General features: G+C 45.3%; 1 protein-coding gene and 2 long non-coding RNA genes across 7 annotated transcripts in view; 1 reads left to right on the forward strand and 2 right to left on the reverse strand.

The window, feature by feature from the left end:
* LOC130604912 (uncharacterized) overlaps positions 1-9,923 on the reverse strand; it is a 45,488-nt gene extending 35,565 nt beyond the window's left edge. The window contains exon 1 of the long non-coding RNA XR_008973555.1: positions 9,692-9,923. This is a non-coding gene — a long non-coding RNA (uncharacterized LOC130604912). The remainder of the gene's footprint in view (positions 1-9,691) is intronic.
* A 7,381-nt stretch (positions 9,924-17,304) lies between these two features.
* Positions 17,305-18,615, forward strand: LOC130604914 (uncharacterized). The gene is made up of 2 exons (XR_008973557.1): positions 17,305-18,171; positions 18,416-18,615. It is a non-coding gene; the product is annotated as an uncharacterized LOC130604914 (long non-coding RNA).
* Positions 18,616-19,647: 1,032 nt separating this feature from the next.
* SATB2 (SATB homeobox 2) overlaps positions 19,648-22,884 on the reverse strand; it is a 140,241-nt gene continuing 137,004 nt past the window's right edge. For all 5 annotated transcript variants that reach the window (XM_057419795.1, XM_057419794.1, XM_057419793.1 and 2 more), the window contains one exon: positions 19,648-22,773. In XM_057419795.1, coding sequence (XP_057275778.1) covers positions 22,318-22,773 — 456 coding nt within the window. In that variant the 3' untranslated portion in view covers positions 19,648-22,317. The remainder of the gene's footprint in view (positions 22,774-22,884) is intronic.

Below are 22,884 nucleotides of genomic sequence, written 5' to 3' on the forward strand. Positions count from 1 at the left end.
TATAATAAACACAAATTAAGAGAGAGTTTCTAGGCACATCTTCTTTCTAAATCACAAACATAGTTGTGATACTTTGTAAATTATGTGAATTAATACAGTTGCAACATTACCAGAGCTCTCTGGCCTCATACTGATATTTGGCGAGAAGAACCTGAAACTTCCCTGCGTTAGGAAGACCACAGAAAGCTTCTATGTCCTTTACTTCCAGGTGGCTGTACTAAAAGTGCCAAGTACAATTGAGCATCCACTGATGAGCAGCTACCTAAAACAGAGGAATACAGAACACTTCCAGGCCTCATTCTCCACCACCAAGTTGCACTTGGAAGAGATGGGGAATGTCTGCACTGTGCAATTCAGTGCAGGGCAGATACCCAAGACCACTGGGGACCTGAAACAGTGCTGCCACTACAGCAGGGTGCTCTGCCCAGGATAATTAGTTGGTCTACAAAGATCTAGGACAGCTCAGCTGCTCCCAGGGTGAGCACCCACCTGCAGCGAGCTGTTCTGTGCATCCGTTCAAATGCCAGGCTTCCAGCTTCCCTACAGGTCACCTGGACTGTAGCATGCACAAAACAAAAGCACACAGCCGCCAAGCTTTTCACAATTGCATGTTCTCCTTTCAGAGGGCTTTACCAGTTACACTGGGTTTGGCTAGCTAATTTTCTTCATAGTAACTTGTATCATGCTATGTTTTAGATCTGTGGTGAAAATGGCGTTTTCACTCCTAGATGCCCATGTTGAGGCACCATATCATATCTCATCTTGTGTAGCCCAAATGAGTGACAATACACACCACAGGTAATCACATTGTCTAGAGCATCTGCATTTGAGGCAAGAGGAGCTGAGCCCAGATGGGTCAGTTCCCAGCTGCAAGGGCACTCTTACAACTTGAAGCAGCCAACTTTTATTCAACTGCATGGAAAAGATTTGTGGAGAAAGAACCAAAATGCAGTGGAAGCTGCAACAGCTGCAGAGGCTGGTGACTGGAACATTCCCTTATGTAGATGGAAAACATAAGACTCAATTCTTTCAGCCTGAGCTCTGTACTCTTCGTGGTTGACATTCCCATGAAAGAGCTCATTGTCAAATACAACATTAGCTGCTCAAAATACACACCTTGCCTGTATGTTATTTCTCCCAACACATTTGTTCTTCTGCAGCTGCTTCCAGTTCCACTGCCTAGGTACCAAGTCAAGTCATCTAAAAGGAGGAAGGCAGAGATTCATGCTTTAAGAGATTAGTGGATTTTCCCCCATCTCTGTACTGTTCTCCCCATATTTCTGTAAGGCTGGAAATGCCTTGTCCTACCTTGGCATTTCCACCCTTTATACAGTGTTCAGCCAACTCTTCTGTACAGCCCTGCCAATTAATTAGCAGCTGCACTACAACATGGATGATGGTGGTGGATGTCTTACAGCTGTGCCAGCAGAACGTGGGCTGCAGTACACCACTAGCTGGTAAGCAGCACATGAAATACCTGATACCAGGAGAAGGGCATTGGACAAGGCCACTGCTCGAGTTGAGCCCTGCTTAGGGAAAAATCAGAACAAGTTTCTCACCATGACATCTTTAGGAGGGTGGCAAGGTGGGCAATGCCAGGCTGGTGGCCAGCTGCAACAGCCCTGGGTGGTGTTTCCCTTTCCCCAGTTCTAATGTGGGAAGCGTTGCCAGCAACGGGCATGAAAAGTTTTCCTGGTAGACCAGAAGCTTGTTGCATTTTGCAAATTAGCTTGATCTTACCCGAGGAAACATGCAAGAGTCCCTTATAATGTTTCTAATGGCTGCTAAGCCTCGGAGCTAGCATAAAGTAATGGCTTTCAGGCTGTTTATTGCTCCCTGCCACCCCAAAACCTGTCTACCTTTTGCTAACAGTAACCTTATGTTTAGAGAGGCATTTGCAGTTTATTGTACCATTATTTTATGTAAGCTCCAGCTACTATTTGCTATGGACTCAGAAGGTGTCTCTGAAAGCATTTCTGTTTACTTCCCTTTCCAAATAGTAGCAATCCTAAATTTTCTGCATTTGGCCACACATAATGTGTGTCTGAGGAAAAGAGACCAAATCCTGAGGTACAACACAGTAACTATACATTTAGTTACCAGTGGAAATTACATATTAACAGCTGTTAATAATATACTTGAATAGCTAATTCTGAAGCTTCTCTCTCTTTTCTTGGTTTTCAGCTCAGTCCATACAGCCCTAGGCAGTTGTGAGCTGCTTCCAAAAGGATCCACAAAAGATCATCTCAGAAAAGTAAACATGTCAAATTTCAGTCTCCAGAAAAAGGAGAAAAGCCAGTGCTCCATATTAATAAAGAGAGCTGAGTCTGTATAATCAGGGCTCATATCACATATTACTATGCATGCTAAACCTACTGTTTATATTATAGATGTACCAAAAGCCTGTAGTTCTGGCCACTGCACATTTGGAGGTATATGGGTTTAGACTTTAAGCAGTTTTAGAACAAAGCTAATCTCACTCTGGAGCTAAAAAAAAAAATTAATATAAGCAAGACTTTCTCATATCAGAAATCCTTCACATGTTTGTTATTACATGAATCCTCCAGAATATTTTCTAGCAGAAATACTTGGCACAGTAAGAAAGTTCCTATGTATTTGTTCAGTTAAAAGAAATAAAATCAAATTAAGATTGCAAGGCTAGTGATGCAGTCATACCCCTGGATATAACCCGAGACTCAGACAAACCAGTAGTGGGAGGATCATTTATACTTAGCGACTAGGCTGTCAGCGTGAAACCTCAAGTGGGTTGTAAGTGTAGGGTTGACTGTCTTTGGGTTTTTTATATTTGCTGATTCAGCTCTGACGATCAAGGGATGTTGTTCAATTTGTCTAAGCAGACTAAATCAACTGATTTCATATTTATTTCAGTTTTGTTTGCCTTATCTCAATCTATCTGGCTGATAACCAGGCCTGGCAAGAAACACCGGCATTTTCTTTAATGATCACCTTCTCCAAATATGATCTCACTCATCTTCAACACCCTTGAAAGTAAATATGCACAAAACCAGACATACACAAAAAGACCCCAACTATGACCATTAAGAGTAGAAAATCCTTTGTATGCCACACAAAACCAGAACTAAAGGCTCTTGGTCCACAGGAGGTGCCTGGTGTCAATTGCCAAATGCACTGCCAAACAGATCAGTAATTTTGGGGTTTATTTGCTTTGGAAGTTTTTGAAGTGTTCGTCAAGCAGCAAAACACCTCACACCATGTTTCCTTCAAGCCTGGCCATATGCCTCATGTTGACCTTGCCCACAGTTGCTGGTCGTTATTAATCAGAAACAGCTCCTCTCTCTTTTCCCCGTCCTTCAAAACCCTTGTCTTTAAGTGGGTTTGGTGCCATTTTCAGAGGGCCAGTCCAAGAAACTGAGAACTAGAAATTTTCTGGTTTCCTTTCTTTTTTTGTTAAGGTGTAGTTTGTAGGCAGTCAGAAGTGACATCACTTTTCTAACATATGTTCCTAACCATAGGTGGTGGGAATTCCAAAGCACACTCAGGACTGGTCTTCTCTCTTTTCACACTTAATCAATAGTAAGACTTCAATTGATCCTAATTGAAACTGAATTTGGTAAGCACTGGGGAAGCCTCACTCAAAGTAGAATAATTGAGGAGTCAGACGAAAGCAACAGCCTCCTGGATTTCAGGATTAAAAGCAACACAGGACTCTTAATCTTTCTCCTCTTTGCCCATTTATGACCAGCATTGCCTGGGCTCCTCAGACAGATAGTATCCATCTCTGCAGAGCAAACATAGTCAGGGGCTACAGAAGTCCAATTGCCTGCATAAGCCCTCCTGCTTTCCAAAGGCTCTCTCACCTTCCTACACAGTATGAAAAAATAATAATAATCAGGCACTGTTTTGATAGAGACAAAGTGGTTGTTCAAATAGTTCTGCTAATTTCACAAAGATGCGTGATAATGCTTCACATATGGCTCTGTGCCTTTTAATAACAGAAATTGAACACACATTTCAAGACACAAGTTTTGTTGATATGCTGCTGATAGTCCAGAGTAACTGTTTGCCTTGTGGTTTTAATTATTCTAAAGACAGCCCAGGGATCATTTACCCAGAGCTAATGGGTTTATGGGCTCTTTAAGAAGCATGATAAGCCCACAGATGTGGCAGTGAATGGCATGCAGGTCAGAGCTACCACAGGGGCCAGTAGTCTTGGAAGATGAGAAGGTCATAGGGAAGGATTTATACTGTAGCCTCAGGCCTCTTAATTATCACATGGCCGTTAGGATAGTTGTGCTCTGTGTAAACATCTCTGTTTTCTCTGGAGGGGACTCTGATCTCGAGGGCACAGTCCCAAGAGGCAGTTCCTGGCTTCACAACGCTGTACCCAAGGATAGGGCTGGACCACTCATGCCAGAGAGCAGGCCCTGAGGGTCAATCTCCTTGTTCCCTCCTCAAAGGGCCTGGCACTTATCCATGGTAGTCATCCACACCTGCGCAAGCCAGTCTCCCATACAGCCAAAATACATCAGGAGACCACAGCTGTTCTGCTGTCCCTATGCACATGCCTACCTTGCCAAAACCCCATGCCAACCCTGGGCCTGTTTGAGCTGGGATAGAAGCTGGACAGCTGGAAAAGGACAGGCTGCAACTAGTTATACCAGCTAAAATGACAACATTTGGCTGCTAAAATAGATTCTGGTTGCCATTAAGCCCTGTGCCAGGAGTTAGGCCAAGATGGTGATAACACTGTACCATCAATAGTGTTAGGGAGTGCGGGGAAAAGGGGCTTTATCTTGTGTTTATGAACAGGGACCATACCTAGGCCTCTCCATAGCAAGGGAGAGCCTTCCCATGGCTGCAACTTCTCCGAACAGCAAATATGGGGGGTCTGAAACTACATCAGGATATTGTAGGCCCAACTCCCTCTTAACACTGATCTAACACAAAGTCAGTGGTGCTATTCCTGGATCACACCAATATAAGGTGGGTAGGAATCTGGTCCCTTCTGTACAGGCTGTGTTACACAATATTCAGCATAATTTCTTTTAGAACACTACCTGTTAATCATTCTAGACAGTGACTCATTTTAGGAATTAAATATAACCAACTCATTGTATAAACGAAACATCTTGAAGCTAGAAGATGATTTTATCCAGAAAATGAAAAGTACAGACAGAGTACGCAAGAAGCCCTAAGAAGTAGAAGCCAACAGTGTCTTAGGTTTAAGAGTTTACAACAGATCTAGAGTGTCTGAAAATGCAACAGGGTGTTTCCCTCTGCACTGGTGGAAAGTAGGAGGCCAGCAGCCTCACAGACACCAACACAACCAGCCCCCTTGTCAGGGGCTGCAGAACCATGCCTCCCAGTTCTGCAAAGAAATTTGCAGTTCACGTGGACTTTCAGAAAGGGATAAGGACTGCCACATTAGAAGTGTCTCCTTCTTTGCGAGAGACCCTATCAATTTTGCAGAGGTTTTGAGCCCATTATCACATTACAGGTAGACAGTTGTCATAAAGCATTAGATCTAAGCAAGGCTGACAGCATAACTGCAGGCTAGCTCCAGGCTTGGCAGTCTGTGCAGCACCTGCAAGCTCAGGACCAGTGTGCTCCATGAAGAGACAAGCTGGTGTAATCTGCTGTGAATCACTTTGAATTGCTGCCCTTAATTGACAGTGCAGTCAAGACCTGGCCTGCTATAAAGCACTGGTATACACTTGCTCTTGCCAGGAACCTGCTTGCCCTTAGATGAGCAACAGCTTGAGTGCCACCTTTTTTTACTAGAGTAAGAACTCTGTATTTTGCTCTGCTCTTTTGTTACTGCACGCTCACCATCATCAGAAGAATAAATAAGAATGTTTCTCCTGGGAGTGTGGAGGTTTTACAGGTGTTTGTGGGGAAAGCAGTCAATATGCTGCTACCCTGGGGGAAAGGAGAGGACACACACTTCAGATAAAGTCATGAAAGCCCAGACCCTGGAGAAGCACACAACCAGCATCAAAGTGGTATGGAATAAGGCTCTCTGAGCAAAATGGCAACAGCATTCTGGCATCCTGACACATCATTCAGGTTTCTCAATATCTTTTCTTACGGAGTATGCGTGGGAAAAGACATCCAGATGATACGGACAGCAGAGGACAGAAGTCATGATTGTCATCCTTGCACTCCAACATGAACCTAATTCTGTTCTCTCCAAGCCAGCAGGCATTTGCCAGATATTTCAACAGGCAGATGCCAAAACTTCCTTGGCCAGGTGAGGAGGATTCCTCTTTTATCTACTGCTGTCTCAAGTCGCCTCCTAAACAAACTCTCACTTCCTTCTGTTCAAAGCTGGGACACCTCCTTTGGCTTCAAGTTTGTTGTTCTCATTGATGCCAAAATCTTAATGGACTTTTAGATCCAAATTCTTATTTATGCTGTGCTGGAAGCATCAAGAAACTGAAAATGAAAGTGCTCAAATGCCTAGCTCCTGTGGTACCAATACAGGATGTAGAGATGCCAGAAAACAAAGGGGATTCAGGCCTTAGAGGCCCTTTAGAAGTCTCAGTTTTTTAATTAAACATCAAAAAACCTTTGCTGAAAAGATTAGGGGGCAACATTCAGAGCATGCTGGGGGGACATTCTGGCTGCTGAGCCAAGTCCCTTCTCTGCCACAGACGCAATTGTTTGCTTCCTGGTGCGAAGCCAGCTGAAAGAAAAACCATAAAGAGATCACATGGTTGAAAGGAGCAGTTTCCATGACCAGACAAACCCTTCTCCTTATTCTTTTAAAGTCTGAGGGGCCCAGACTACAGTACCTGGCCAGACTGACAGCTCAGAGCCACAGGATTTACCCAGGACTACACGCTGCATCCTGCACCAGCTCTGCCTTCTTCAGCATCCCCAGGGACCAGTCCAACCTCTTCGGTGTTTGCTTAGCCCTGCATGTTCCTTTCAAGGGCTGATTTGTAAGAGGGACCACCAGCAAAAAAAATGTCAGATCTGGTTTACGACTTGGTTTGAAGGCATTTAGATAGAAGAATAATTGCACAGGGATGTGGTTTACTCTGGAGAAATAAAGGCTGTGTTTAAATGTCTGAAATTCCTGGTGACTCTAATAATTGCAACCTCTGCCTCAATAAAATGCACAAATAATGTTATTGAAACATTTCCAATCAAAAGGTATTATTTTTGGTTTAAAACAGATGCAGTAGTCAGTATTTAAAAGGAAGACGTCTGGGCGGGCTTACCTCTATTTCAAGGGAAAACTACTGGAACATTGGTTCAGTCTCTCTTTCTCTGTTTTTATAGCCAACTTATTACAACATTAAAACCTTCATACAGTTCCTCTGTTACTTTTTCTAACCAACTGGAGAGTAGCTCTACAGTCATGAACTGAAGAGGTTTTATTGCATTAAGGTGTATTTAAGAGCTTGACCTGGTAAGCCACCACATCCCTGGAGAAGCTCTATCTCTGCAGTAGCTGAGCACCCTCAGTATTGTGCCATGTCAGCTTAACAGGCACCAGCATTGCTCCAAGCATGGCTATTGCACCAGTCTAGCAGGCAACAAATGAATTTAGAAACTTAGGTGCCCCCTGCCAGTTTTCACTTGGAGGATCACAGGGCTACATGACAATGGCTTGTAGGTTCAAGACTGTATTTTCAGTGGCATCTTGACACTTCAAGATACACCAGACACCTACCAGTAAGACTTAGAAGGTTCAAGCTTGTAAAGTGCCCACCTGCAGCTTTAAATGCTTAAATAGCAAGTGCCTCTCTCTCTTCTGAAAAGGGAACTCGGGATCCTCAGCACTCTTGGAATTTTGCCTTGAGCTCTCTGCTGACCTGCATTGCTCACATGAGCAAAATCAGATGCATCTCACAGAAGCTGGCAGAAATTGGGCCAGTGTTTCATGATTCATGTGCCTATAGGATTAGCTATAATTAGTGTCTTCAAGTAAGACAATAACTGTATCATGCTATTGCACTCCATGGATGCAGTATCAGCACATATGGAAGACATTTATTACTATAAATATTCGGGCACTTGATAGTTATCCAAAAATACAAAATCAGGTTAATCATTCTATCCTACAATCCCTGGCAAGAGATTTGAACTCAGGTTTTTCTGGCTCAGCTTAAGGTTTTACATATATGATCACTTCTGCCAGCTGGCAGAACTAAAATCTTAGGCTGAAGTAGTTCTCCAGCAGCCAAATCTATCTGCACAGTAACATTAAAGAGCTTGGCTTTTTGCAAGCCATTCACTACCTAAAGATATCTTGCTGCTGCATATAGCTATGAAAGTTTATGTAGAACAGGTAGAAGAATTACTTTTCAGAGTTAATAATTAACGTCTCTCAGGGGAATAACCAACTGAGGCTACTGTCTTATTTCCAAAGGTTGCCCATACATGCTGCCCACACATTATACATGGGTAGCTATGCTGTTCCCACATGCATATGTGTTAAGTTGTTTCCAAAAAATAAGCTGGAAGAGGAAACCTCTAAATGCTAGCTAGAATGCATAGCTAATCATCAGAGCCGAGGCATGGCAGAATAAACTAACAAACCTCCCGTCAAAAAGCTGTTCAGCAACATCAGCACCAGTGGTTATTCGACTTCCAGTAACACAGCACACCATCCTTGGACTCATCAGCTCTCCCACAAATGCAATAAAATTCAATGGCCATTTTATGATCTCCTATTAGGTGTCATAAAACCACAAGACCCATGTATTACTTCCCAGCCCTGCTTTTTAAGGGAAACTGGTGGAGTTCAGTGCACACAGGTCCATGATTTGTGAATTTACAGCAAGTACAGTCACACTCTCAGTCCCTGGATCTGTCTCAGCCCACCTGCACCGTTACGCATGTATACAAGATGAAAACATTTCTCAGATACCAAATATTCAGAGGCCTGGCCATGGCTCATGAGCCCAGTCGCAGCTCCAGGTTTGGTAACAGGACAGCTACTTTCTCTGGACAGAGTCAGAGCCAAAAAAATACACTAATGGATCAGTGCCAGCCCAGCACAGATGCACCCCAGGCACCCCTGCAGTGAGGTTCTGAAACTGTAAGGCTCTGCAGAGCCAGACCAGGACTCTGCAGATCCAGCACACAGTTAAAGCCTCCATCAGGAGCCAAGCTGGCTCTTTGCGGAGGCTCTGTAACACATCTGTACCCCAGCCTTCAATGCATCCCAGAGTGGATATACTACCTAGGTTATTGCACCACTCATCAGCTTATGACCAGCTGATGGGAAACAGAAAAGCTGGTGGGATCTTGTTACAAAAGATTACAAAAGAGAGCAGCATCTAGTAGGTGAACACAGCAATGCTGATGCCATCTGGGACGGGAATTCCCCCAATCACATATAACTGCTCAAGTGTTAGGCTTTAAAACAATTTTTACTTCTTTTCCCCAAGTAGCATTGACTTAACATCCCTGAAGAACAAAACTTTCCCACACCACCACAGTACAGGTCCCAGGTACATGAAACATTCCACCTTTGAGCCATGTGCAAAAAAGCTGAAGCGGGTAGAACACATACGAGGTTTTTGCAGTACATAACATAGGGCCTCACATTCTTCCCCTTCACTTGGAAACTTCAGGTAACTCAAATCGAGGAGTTTCAAGCTTTCCCTTCCTAACCTTCACCTACTCCGCAGCTTACAAACGCACCACCACCTCACACACTTGCTCAGGGAGCATCCAGACTCTTCCTCCTTACCCTGACTACTTCCAGGATGAACGCACCAGCACATTCCTCTTCTGCTGCCATTCCTGCTCCTCTATCAAATTGCTGTAGTTAGCCCACTCTTCCCTGCTTACTCTTCCAGGTCAGCACATAACCACAGGCTCCTTACCCGAGACCACCTCTTTCTTTTACTGTACATGACAGTCTCCTCCAGATTCCTTCACTGTCTGCTACTTGAAAAAAAGCCCTCTTGACCCTGGCAGGAAAGCAGTAGGCTGAGCCAGTTAAACCCCCTCACGAAACACACCTTGAGGCATTTAAGCAGGTGGCCCCATTCCACACCCCTACCCAGGTTAGATCTTGGAGCTGAGTGAACCCTGCTCTGGGCTGGTAGCTGCTGCCCTAAACCACCTTTACCTCACAGTTCAAGGAATGTGCTTCTCCCTGCAGACCTTTCCACTGTGTTTTGGGCAGTAGGACAAAATAACCATGGCAATACATTACTAGTGCCTTGGTTCAGTTTGGAAGGCTGGATCACCATCTGGATACTGCAGTGGTTGACATACCCATTTACATGGCCATATATGTAGTATGTAATGTGTATATACCTGTATATGCATGTATATACAAGCATTTACCAGACAATACACTATGTTTATCCATAGAACCTTAACTAACATTGCATCAAAAGAAAAGAAACAATTTGCAGAGGGTGAGTGCCTGTTAATCATAAGCTAAAGGGGAAAGGAAAAATTTTAAGTGAGATATAAAGGGAGGAAGTGACTCAGTGGGTGGGAGGGAGGGGACAAGCATTCCAGACAGATGGGACATGAATAACTTTTCCATCTCCCTCTCTCTCTTCTCTCCCAAGTCTTGCAGGAACTGCTGTGTTGAAATAGTCAGTCATTAACTATTTGATGAGGTTTTAAAATCTGAACTGAATTCTCTGAATGTAACCAACTATTATTACAGGGTCTGCATCACAGCAATGCAAGTGTTGGAGCCCTTTGGCAAGCCATAGTGGTGAAGGCAGGCCTGAGCACTCTGTAGGAAAAGCCACTAAATGGCATCAGTTGTTTAGCTGTGCATAGCCTTGGTAATGCTGCAGGAATCAGAGCAGTGGTGATTAGTGAGTGTGCAGACCAACTGTGACCAAGCAACAGGGCATCCATCAGCACAGCCAGCACAAAAGCTGACATTCAGGCTCTGCTGGCATTGCTCAGCCTGCAGGAGAATCAGGGCCCAGTATGCACTGGGCGAAGGTCACGCTGAAGGAAATAACTGTGGTCTTCCAAAAACCTTCTCGCTTTGGCTGTCCTCCTGCGCTGCAGTCCCTGGGGTAGATTCTTCCACCAAACATCATCCACCTTTCCAGAAGGCTGGGGCGCAAGCAAAAATGCCCTTTGGTGCTAGTTCAAGGGCAGGATTCAGACCACAAGTGCCAATAAGTTCCCCTGCTGCCCATGGGGAATCTCTCCTGCGCAGTCCACCTTATGCTACACAAACAGGCTCTGAAAAAAACCCGAATGAAGTATTTCCCTTTCTGAATGCCAAAGGCTAATTGACCAGCATGAGACCTGCTGAACTTGGTGGAACCAGGGTGGATATAATCACTCAGGAGAGCCAATAACCAATTAGCTGAATGGCTTCAGCAGTTTTGAGGTCTGCCTCTTTATTCAAGAGCAAAATAAAGATCAATTTCTTAATAAGCTTTGTAATATCTGCTATTCCTTCCTTCTCATTATTATTATTAGCAGCAGTGTTTTGTGCATGTAATGAAAGAGTAAGACAAGGGCTGGAAGAGCCTGAATGGTAGAGAAGGAGTAAGCAAAGTGTCAACCCAAAACACCATATATGCATATGCATACACATACACATATAAAACAGGAAGGCTGTACAAATTATCTACAGCACAGGTACAGCAGGTCATGAGGGGTTTCTTACCACAAAGTAAGAGCCTACCCCTGCTGGTAACTTTTACCTATTTATCAGAGGTTTGGCACAAAGAAAAGCCACACCTAGTGTGGCAGTATCAAGCCTGGCCTGGCCTCTCCAGTGCTGCTGCAATGGCCATGGGCTCACTGTAGCCCATGGGCTCAGCCAGTTGCTTCCATCAGGCTGAGACCAGTAGGGGCCAGTTGGTAACCAGGCATGGTAACCAGAGCACAGCTGCTCACTGGCCCTGCTGCCGTGGCAGCGCATGGCAGACAGGGCATAAGTACACTGACCCTTCTGCCACTGAGCACACTGACCTCTGGCTGAGGCTGAGGTAATCTGCCACTGCTGCATCCATCAGAACCCCAAGAGATATGCTCCTCAAATCCCATCATTGCATTGCCCTGTAGTTCCCCTATGTGTTTTGCTTTTGAAATTGCAGGTTCCTACTCTCCCTGCAGCTACATCAGTTGAAATCACATTCCCTTTGTCAGAGAGCCTTCAGCACTCTTTGCTGTCTCCTTTCTTGCAGTAAGGCAAGAAACAGCAGAGCAATGTACAGATTCCTCCCTGCCTCCCAATTCCTCTGTTTCTCCTTCCCTGAAATCAGGGCTACTTGGAGCTAACAACCTCACCCATGAAGACACAAACAGCATTGTCTACATTTTTCAGCATCTCCCCCATACACCATCACGTGTTGTCGGGCAGCCTTCTTGTGCAAGTGTGTTTCCCTTTTGAATACAGGACTCTGTGTGGCCCAGAGAAAGCCTCCTCCACAACAGCAGCAGCAAGACTGCCTTCCTTTCTCCTGTGTGCGTTTTAGCTGAGAGTGTTTTACCAGACTGCGCAAGCAAAACATTGCAGAAGTCATCTCTAAAGGAGAAACTGAGCTCAAGAGGAAGGGTTAGGGTTTTTTTAAGGAGCTGTAGCTGGATAATTGTCCAAGACAGACTGGCTTGTTGACTCTCTCACAGCAAAAGGCACAGGGCTGTTTAATTGATTTTAGCCTGTAACTAAACATATACTTCTTTCAATATAATGAACAGCGATGCTACAATAGTGCTCTCCTAATGTAAATTGATCCATTACAGATGAGTGTTTAGATCAATGTGTGATGTCCTGATTGGAAATAAAACTGTTTGCTCAAGATCGCTATAAAGACAACGGGCACTGATAGATGATATTTATGTGACAAGGAATGGCTCTTAAAAAGGAGATTGCCAAGACCATGTCCATCAATTATGAAACTAACATTCACCCAGCAGATACGCACACATTTGTAAAGGCAAGAAAGAAGAAAAGATCCCAAAGCCTTTGATGTAAAATACACAAGAAACTGGAATGGCAGAGAGTCTTGTCGAAAGCTGAGATAGCTTCATGGCCGCACACGGTGACAGCGTAAGTCAGACAGAGGAGCAAGAGCACTCACTAAAATCTCATAGGACGAATCTCTGTGGCTTTACACGGATGGGAGACCTGAAGGAACCCCTGAAGCCTTGTGAGTTTGCAGCAGCTGAAAGACTTCCCAGGTCTTTCATTTCCAGGGCTGCCTTGGGGCAGCACCACGTGTCCCAGTTCAGCATTCAGGGGACTGTAAAAGGTAAAACTCTTAATGGAAGAGGGCCACGTACAGCCCCTCCCTCTTTGTGGTGGGGACTGTGCCCAGCCAGGGCAAAGCTGCAGTCTCTGCAGGCTGGTGCAGGTGGGCTCACCTCCCTCAGACCCTTGGTGCTGCTCACTTTCCAGTGTGGAACACACCGTCAGCCCCAGGCACATGGGCACGGGTGACTGCAGCAGCCTGGGTAGGGGAGTGAGCACCCGTGGCCTTGTAGGACTGAATGACACCGTTTATCTAGCCGCACTACACTGGGGTTTGTTCCAGATAATTGCACCATGGTTTGCGCCCTATATGCTCACAACCCATGTTTTGTCATCTCGGTGCATTTAAAGTTGATGACTCCAGTTACCTTCCAAGTCAGTTGTGATTAACACATGTGCTTCTCTCCATGGTAGCTGTTACTTGTGGTCTTTTATTACCTTTCTTGCATGGGGCATTTTTGTTTTCTCGTTTGTGTTTTCTAAGAGCTGCAGTATGGCTTGCCTTTGTGCTGGATTGTGTTCCAGACATTCATTACTGGGGCAGCTTCAAGCACTTCTTTTTCTTCTAGGGATGAGCTTCTCCTTTGAAGCACTCTGCCGGAGCCCCGTCCTGGCACTTGGTGGGACAGTGCTGTGTCTGTACCACCACACGGGGCCTGGAGCCCTCGTGCCGGCCGGATCCCCAGCTCCGCAGGCAGGAAACCTGGTCAGGGCAGGGTGGACCTGCCCTGTCAGTGGCGGTGCTGGGGGGTCCCAGCAGCATGGCCTCCATGGGTGATTGACACAATCAGTATGGGCACCAGGGCCTGCCGCCACAGACACCACCACACCACCTCAGAAGCAAGCTCGCTCTGCCCACCCTGGCTCTTCCTCATCCCATTGGCTCGGGCACCAGCAGCTCCGCTCCTGATTGGCTGTGCCTGTGGTCTGTCACCACACAGGGGCAGTATGGGGGAAGGTGTGGGGTGCAGGTGCGCTTGGCCAGATGAGGTGTCAGACCATCAGGCTGCAGGCAGCTCTCCCCTTGCTCCAGCCGGGGCTCTGGGAAGCCTTCTGTTGTCTTTAAATGGCGCCGGTGCAAGAGTGGGAACATGTGGGCAGCCCCGGTGCCAGAGCTGGGTGGACCTGCTGAGATGGGAGGAGCCACCGGTTGCCTGAGGACTGGCGGTGTTCAAGGCCAGGTAGGACAGAGCCTTGGGTGACATGGTTTAGTGTGAGGTGTCCCTGCCCGTGGCAGGGGGTTGGAACTAGGTGATCTTAAGGTCCTTTCCAACCCTAACTATTCTGTGACTGTGGTGACGGGTAGGACGGCACACTCAGGGCCTGGAGCCTTGCACTAGCTGGGCAAGTGCTGGAAACAGCAGGCTTGCCTCTCATTTCAGTACCAGCCAGCCACAGATGGCCGTGATGGGACAGGGCTGAGCTGGCTTGGTGCGGTGGCACTCAGCTTGCAGGAGGTGTAATTGCTGTCTGTGAATGGACTGGGTGATGGGTGGCCAGAGGTCAGAAGGGGACGCTGGGTGGGGGAAATTAAATGAAAGGACAATGTTGACACAGAACAAATGATGCTAAACGGTCTGTGAAAACAGATCCATTAAGGAAATGATATTCTGCAACAGCAGAATAATACAAATTTAAATACAAATAGAGGAGGAAAATAGCCTTTAAATACAAACAGAGGAAACTTGTGAAACTGGTGGCTGAACCTCCTGGTGAAGGATTGCATTTGCTGGTCATGTCCTACTCTGCTGTCCTTGCAAGAGTCCCCTTCATGTCAGTCTGCTGTGTCTGTCCTCCCCTGAGATGTAATACATACCAAAGACTTCTTCTGGCCAGCTCTGATCATAAATAGCTGAGAATGTGTGGAGTGTAGCATATACTTTCATCACATGGTAAAGAGGGACTAAGGCTGTGTGAGCAAGGAACAGTCTGTTAGGGCAAGAAGGAGCTGGTCCCTCTACTCTCAAAGCCAAGGGCATGAGCTCCTACTGATCTGAATAGACTTGGGACATGGAGGGGTCACCTCTCATGTCAGTTTGTGAGGAAAGTGTTCAGGGACGTTGTGGTGGTTGTTGCTGCTTAGGCACTGCCACTCATGCTCAGGTTGTTCAGTTATTGCAACCCAGGAGCAGGCTTCCTGAGGATGTGACAGAGCAGCTCTGTTGCTCTCAGCACCATGCCAGCTTATGCAGCTTTGAATGGTGTTCCTCCAGCATCCTCTGTCTCCCACCTCCATCTGTATAAAAGAAAAGCACAGTGGACAAAATGGCTCAGCTGTGTTTTGGGTGTTGAGGAGGGCGCAACATTACCTCCAACACTGTTTCATGCTACCTTAACAGCTCTACAGTGCACAGAGGAGTGTGGTATGAAACAGATGAGTACTGCATTAGAAAATAGCTTTTCTGGGAGCAGTTGCCCTTTAGGGCAATGCTAGCAGTTAACTTTGTACTTCACAGTCCTACCACAGCATGAAGCACATCCATTCAAACATCAGCTCTATAGCTCTGCAGAACATGGGTTAAGAAACAGGCAGGCACAGGCCTGTTGGTGACACCTCAACAAGACCAAGACTGATGTCTTCCTCTGCAGGGGCACAGACAGGGGCTATAATATTTCTGTAGCTCTTCTTGTCTCAGAAGGGTTTTGTTCCATTCACGTGCAATTACTCTGTGTTTGGCCGGCACTTTCCACCCTGAAGGAAATCAGTCCCTCAGAAAGCCCTCGGTTGTGCCTGGAGTCACTCAGGAAATATTGGCCAGTGGCACATTCAGCCTGGTGCTGTAATGAGAGCAGGTCTGGAAACCTCCCCATGCCTACAGCATGGAGCCCTCAGAGCCGCCCACTGTGCGCACTCATCCTTGGTCTCACTTCAGTAGTGAGCAGTGATCAGGTTTATTCTCCTTGCCTGTTGCTCTCTTCGCTACAGCTCTCATCAGCAAAGGAGCTGACCTGGGTCTCAGCCAGGTAAACTCCTAGGAGGGACGCATGCCAGGTCCTGGCAATGCCAGAGGCACGAAACACTTCCAAACACTGCCCCAGAACTACAAAATCTCCCTCTATTACTCTTGCTCGAGTGCCAAATCAATGCATGAGACAAAGGAGAAATTATCTTCTCTGATCTTCCCTTGCCGGTATCTTTCCTGTGTCTGGATCTCAGAGCCACCTTACAGAGCAAAACCATCTGTTTTACTTCAGTAGAGCTCTGATTTCTGTTTGAAGGCACCTGACCTATCTCTCAGGCTGAAGAGCCCTATCTATACTGATCCAGGTATGAGATGTAATGAAAAGCTACAGTTCTGTATGTATTCTGCAGATATGCAGAATAAAACTATGTAAATTAAAGAGTGACAGGTAGTACCTGTGCATTTTCAAGGTTCACAAGCAGCAAACAGCCTTTTTATTAAAAAGCTTCTCTTCCTGCCATTATCTTGGTGCACTCTCAAGGGCAGTACAGAGGGGAATTCTGTCGCTAACCAAAGCAGGTTTTTCCTTGAAATGGCCACCGTCAGCCCCAATTCAAGATCAGAACAGCTACTTCAGAGGGAAAACCCATCCTCCAGTACCTGGAACTTTCACTCAGAAGAAAAAAGCCTAACAAAACACAAAACCAGGAAGGGAAAGCCAAACAAATCCCCTTAGACTATGGTACAGATGTAGCAGAGGAGAAACCACCATTCAAACAAACTACTGAAGGCAACAGTAGATTTTTCCATCTCCTGAGGTCTTCAAATCAAGACCAGATCCCTCTGAAGGGTAAATTACGCCACTCCTCTTAGGAGGAACGGGATGTAGCTCCTGACACACGAGTGCAGGACAGCGGGGATGACTCTCGCCTTAAACATGCACTGCCTTGCAGGCCAGGCCGCGATTCCAGGGCTGAGGCATGGTGTGCCTGGTGTGCGCATGGGACCCCCGGCAGAGGTGAGCTGCTCGGCAGAAGGGCAGCCTGTCACACAGCCAGACCGCCAGGGGAACAGCAGCACAGCTCAGGAGCTTGAGGGGTGTCTGAGCCTTGCCTTGCCTCCCACCAGCCTTCTCCGCCCCCCTCCCCGCTCCAGTGGCGCACACCCGCCAGTCGAGCAAGAGTAATAGAAGCACTTGGCTATCAGCAACCGAAAATTGGGAAGGAGGGGAAAGCCTGCAGGAATCTGCGCTCGAGGCGCTGCTGTCTCTCCCTCACCCCTCTCATCGTTTTGCCTGAGGTGGGGCTGACTCACCCGCAGCACGCTCCCCGGCTGGCAAGCTCCCCACCGCCTGCACCGCAGCCAAGGAGTGAGCACACAGGTTTCCTGCCATCGCAGTGAGATGGGGCTTTCACACTCCTGAACTGTCTGTATATGAGCAAGAAGGGGATCTTGGCAGGGATGCCAGAGCCACCTCCTTCCATCCTTGCTTCCGTGAACTTTTCCAAAGGTTTCAAGGGTGGCCTGCATTTGCTGTTCCCTGTTGGCTTTGTCACATTGCCTGCTCCCCAAGTCTCAGGCTGCCAGCACATCTCTCCCCTGGATGACTTAGCTCGTGTTATTTTGTGTTAAAACCAGTATGATTTTTTAATGGCTATAAATAAGTTAAAACTGCATCTTTAATTAATCACTGCACTTTATATTGTAAGTGGAGATTTTTCATAATGACTCGTTTATGATTTTAAGGCGCCATTTGCTCACTGTCAAATGCATCCCTCCATGTTTATCCCTTTTATCCCTCCCTGTTTAACAGATTCAGAGTGGAAACAAAATTTCATCAATAAAGGATTCTAATCCATTTAGTCCAGAGCAAATAATTGGTTACTAAGTAAGTGGGAAGGGATTGAGTGGATACTTTTATCTAAGCAACAGTGAACTTTAGGCAATAGACAGTATGTTTATAAACCCATTTTAAACTAATCTTAAAATGTTTATTTTTCACTCATGAGGGTTTGAAATTGGAAATACGTATGTCTGGATGACTAGAACATGAACAACAAATAGGAGCAGCAGTATGTAAAGTATAGAGGAGTAGAAGCATTAATAGAAATATTTCTGCTATAGCAGCTACTAAATGATATTTTTTTATGGTTTGGAAGAAGAACCCGTATGTTTATAGGATTTCCCCCCCCCCCAATTAAAATATGTGTGTGTTTTTCCCTAGATATTGTTTAGCTATACACACACACACAGAGTGCATGTATAAAACTATCAGTGAAGTGAGAGCTGTTTCTCCTTTTGTTTCTTGTCCCACTGGCAGGCAGCAAAGGACACCCAATCCAGCACCATCAGCATCTTCACAGCATCTGCCCTGTGCAGTATCAAAGGCCAGTTCATGCCCTCTGAGAGAGACCGTGGAGCCCCAGCCTCACCTGCCTGCCTCACGCATCGGGACTGTGCCTGCTGTTGAGAGCAGAAGCAGCTCACTAGCACCAGGCTGTTGCGAGTTACAGCACACTGTGAGTCACAGCAGCTCACCAACCCGTTGTGAGTTACAGCCCTTTCCTGACACTAAGGCTGCACCTCTGGCCTGGAGATGGTTTGTTCTATTTGCCTGCACCAGCCCCCTCAGCAGGGGCACAGGCAGCCCAGGGCCCCCTCAGAGGTCAGTGCAGGGAGAGCAGCTGTGCACCCACCGAACAGCAGTCAACCAAACACTGCCGTGCACAGCTTGGGGGTGCCCACACTAGCTGTTCAGGTATTCCCTGAGCAGTCAGAAAGACACTTGTTTTCACTTGGTCTTGGATTATATTCAAGTGACAAGCAGGTGGCTGGATATCCAAAGATGTGTTTTTTACTCAAGGATGCAAATAAGCCACAAAAAGAACTACTGAATAGGAACTAGAGAAAAAAACAATAAATGCTTTTAAAAACTGCTCTACCTCAATTCCTAGACAACTCAAGTCTGATGTGCGGTATACGATCTGTCAGCTAGGATTGAATCCAGGCACTCACCACTTTGTTAGCTTAAGAATTTTGAGCAATTTTTTCCATTTATCTGTATTCTCCCCCAAATCATTTCACACATTTCTCAGATACATCAATCCTTCCGGCATTCCTCTAGACACTCAGTAGGATGCCCTGCTATAAATATAATAAAGCCTTTTATTATGTCCATTAACCATGGACATGTGTGCTCCAAAAGTTTCCTGACACGCAGTCATTTGTGGCTTTTTAATTATAAACAGGAAAAAAATCCAGCAAAAGAAGACAGCAGGCTGGAAGCGGATCTCCATGTGTGAGTTTTGAGTGTGTTCTCCGAAGGGCTGACGGCACCCACTCCCTCCTCCTCATCCCTTCGGAGACTGCCTGTGAACACACGTGTCCACAGCCAGTGACACAACAGGTCAGCTGTGCTGACCCCAGGGGGCTCCTGCAGGTTTACAGTAACACCTATTAATTTATTTGCTGATATGCAGGTACAGCCCCTTCATTTTGCAGACCTTCTTCCACTTGGATTCAGCAGAAAAGAAAAAAGGCCCAGTAAATTACTTGACAAATTAAGTCATATTTATTGAATGCCTTTTATTTCAACAACCAAAAAATTCTAACAGCCTAACAATGCACATAAGTTAAAAATTAATTATCACTTAGTGATAACAAAGATAAAGTTGATTTACATGGAAAAAAGAACATTTACAATATGTTAATCCTTATTCACATTGTTGATACCGCAATAAAACACAATTTGTTTTTTTCTTTTTTTACTTTTTATTTCACAAAAAAAGGCGGAAAATTGTGCTTTGTTAAGAGGCACTACAAGAAAAGTTTCTTTCTCCAAATAGATATTATATGATGGATATTGAATAAATAGACATATATGCATTGTAATTCGCAAAGTTCTGGCAAGACCACAGGCTAAAATGCCCACAGATTCACTTAGAACCACTGCAAAATTGGCAGTGAAATTAAAAATAAAAAGGCAAGACTCAGCATTGAAAAAATACCTAATAAAATTTTTGGTTGAAGTGTAAAAGATACCAAATGTTGATGCCATCATCGGATGAACAGCCTTACGGAGTGTGGCAAAATTCAGTTTCCTTTCAAATGTATGGAGTGATTTCAGCTACAGGATAAGACGACAGTTTTGAAAGAGTAGCTCTGAGAGAAACATAAAGCAGCAACCATCGAAATTCTGATTAAAGCTGCAGCATACTACAGAAATAAAGGATGAAGAGCAAAAGGGGCATTAAGTAAGCAACCCACCATCATTTTGCAAAGTTATATGAAATTTATGCAGAGATACTCATATGTTTCAAACATTAGTTCTGAAAAAATCCGTAAAAACTCCAGAGGTTACTGATCAGCTAGAATTAGCTTGTATTGCAACGTCTTCTCCCTGTATATTGTCTGTTCTGAGGAAATATCTACACGTAGAGGTTCGGTTTTCATTTTTAACTCCTACCTTTTATACCTTTCAAATATATAAATAGTATTAACAGTTATATTACATTGCCTGGTGTAGTAAACAGAAAAGTAACTTTCAAAGTGATATTGCATGAGGTCTTTGTCAAGGTTACACAAAAAGCCCATATGAAAAAAGAAAGGAAAAAACCCCAAAGCCTTGTTGGTGCGATTATGACTGCAGTTTGAACAGGCGTCTGAAATCAATCCAGCTGCACGAGTAGCAAAGGTGAGGTCTTGTCTCGGAAATCATTGCACAGGAGTGGAAACGAAATGCTACTTGGTGTCTCTTTCGACATGATGCCTCAGAACTGGTGGATGCTATAGGAGACTGCAGCTTTAGTGCTCATGCCACTGAAGAGTCAGTCGGTATTAGCTCTGCTTTATGTAACATAGCTGCCAGCTAGGCTGCTGCAAAACCCTTCGGCAGGAGGTGGATGGGTGCAAAGGGCCCCCTGTAGCAGGGAGCCCGGGGCACCGAGTCCTGGGGTGGGCTGCAGGCGGGGGACCCGCGGCTGAAAACACTTCATTTCACTGGCACAAAACGCGTGACACGGAGGAAGCCCGGCTAAACTGGGCACACGGGGAGGGAGGGCTGGCGAGAAGGGCGAGCGGGAAGTCAGCAGCACAAACCCTCGGTCTGTCAGCAATTTACCAGGACAGGGTGGCTGGGATTGTGGCGTTTTGTGTCCTGATGTAACTTTACACTTGTGTGAGTGTGTTTCACCTCAGTATAAACAAAAAGCAACAACAAGAAGGAAGCTCATACATTTTAAGATCTGAAACAGAGAACAGGTAAATAAAATCCACAGTAAAATGTGGTTCATAGTATGAATTCCGTACATCAAATCTCAACATGTTATCTTTCTTCTCTTTCGATAAAGACCTCGTTAACAGACAAGTCTGCTATGCACTGAATTTCAGGTTTAGTCATTCTGAATCCCATGAAAATTCATCTGTTCACTATGGAAAGGACTGTCTGGAGAGTGGAACATGCTGTATCCTTTTAAGTGTGCATTGTGTTCAAAGTACTTTAACTTACTAGTTTTCTTTTTAAGGTGCCCTGATTTGTTTTTCCATTTTCTCTCTTTTTTTTTCCTCTTTTTTTTTTTTTGGCAGTGTTGATTTACATCTTTAAATACATACCTCAAAAATTACCCATCAAGTTGCCAGATAGGAAGCCATATAACAATGAAAAAAAAAAAAGAAATCAGGGATAAACATAGAAAATAAATAGGAATTCAAAAATAGTCACCACACCCTGAGAGCAGGTGGCAGTTTATCAAAAGCCAAAGCAACTCATTGTGAAGTGGTTTTAATACATAAACAAGCCTCATCTTTAAAGAACTCATTTCATAGTCTATACTTTTGGGTTGCAAAGTTCCGTCCCATGCAATTTTAATATATATATATTTTATGTAAATATATATATATACACACAGAGTTGTAAATTTTCCTTCATTGATTTCATAGGACTTTTTCTTCCCATTTACTTGCTAGATGTCCCTTTCATAAGTGCAAGATTAATGAAGGCATAATCCTATGTGATTACAATGATTACTTCAGTCAAATGTAGGAAGTGTAACACTCGAGTGTCTGTGTCAAGGCGCTGTCTGATCGGGCAATGCTGAATTCATTCGGTTTGCACATGGATCATGCGCAACAGGAACAAACAAAAAGTAAAAAGAGAAAAAAAAATAGAAACAAAACCAGAAAATCCTTGGATCAATGTATTGCTTTCTGCACTCCTGTCTCACATTATCTCTGGTCGATGTCCGCTGGAGCTGCCTTGCTTTTGTCGGGGTTCTCCTCCTCAGGCTCCACTTTGTACATTTCCTCAGAGCCCTCCTCACTGTCGTTCTCCTCCGACTCCGTCAGCAGCTCCTCATCCTTGTACTCTGCCACGTCAACCACCGTTCCCAAATGCTCTTTTAGCTTCCCGTGGTGCTTTACATGGTAACGTTGGTTCTGGAAGAATTTGATAATGGTGTGTTTGGGGAGATCCAGCTGAGCAGAGAGGGTGTGGATGGCTTCCTGATCAGGGTAGAGACCCACATCGTGGATAAAGCTTTGAAGGATACCAAGAGCTTCCAAGGAGATCTTGGTACGGGATCTTGGCTTTTTGGCACAACTGTCCTCAGCAGGTGGAGGAGGAGCCTCTTCTCTAGGTGGGGAATTCTCCTTCGCAGGCTGGGACTGCTGTCTGTGCAGCACCTACAAGATCAAACAGACACAGACTTCACATACATGCTGACCCCCTCGGTGCCTGAGATGAGGGCACTTGCATAGGTCTCTACTTGCACAGGGTCTACTTTGTTTTGGTGA

The sequence above is a fragment of the Pezoporus wallicus genome, unplaced genomic scaffold (genome assembly GCF_028554395.1).
Source record: "Pezoporus wallicus isolate ANWC-B61680 ecotype Strahan unplaced genomic scaffold, APGP_CSIRO_Pwel_v1 contig_4710, whole genome shotgun sequence".
In the NCBI taxonomy this organism is placed as follows: Eukaryota; Metazoa; Chordata; class Aves; order Psittaciformes; family Psittacidae; genus Pezoporus; species Pezoporus wallicus.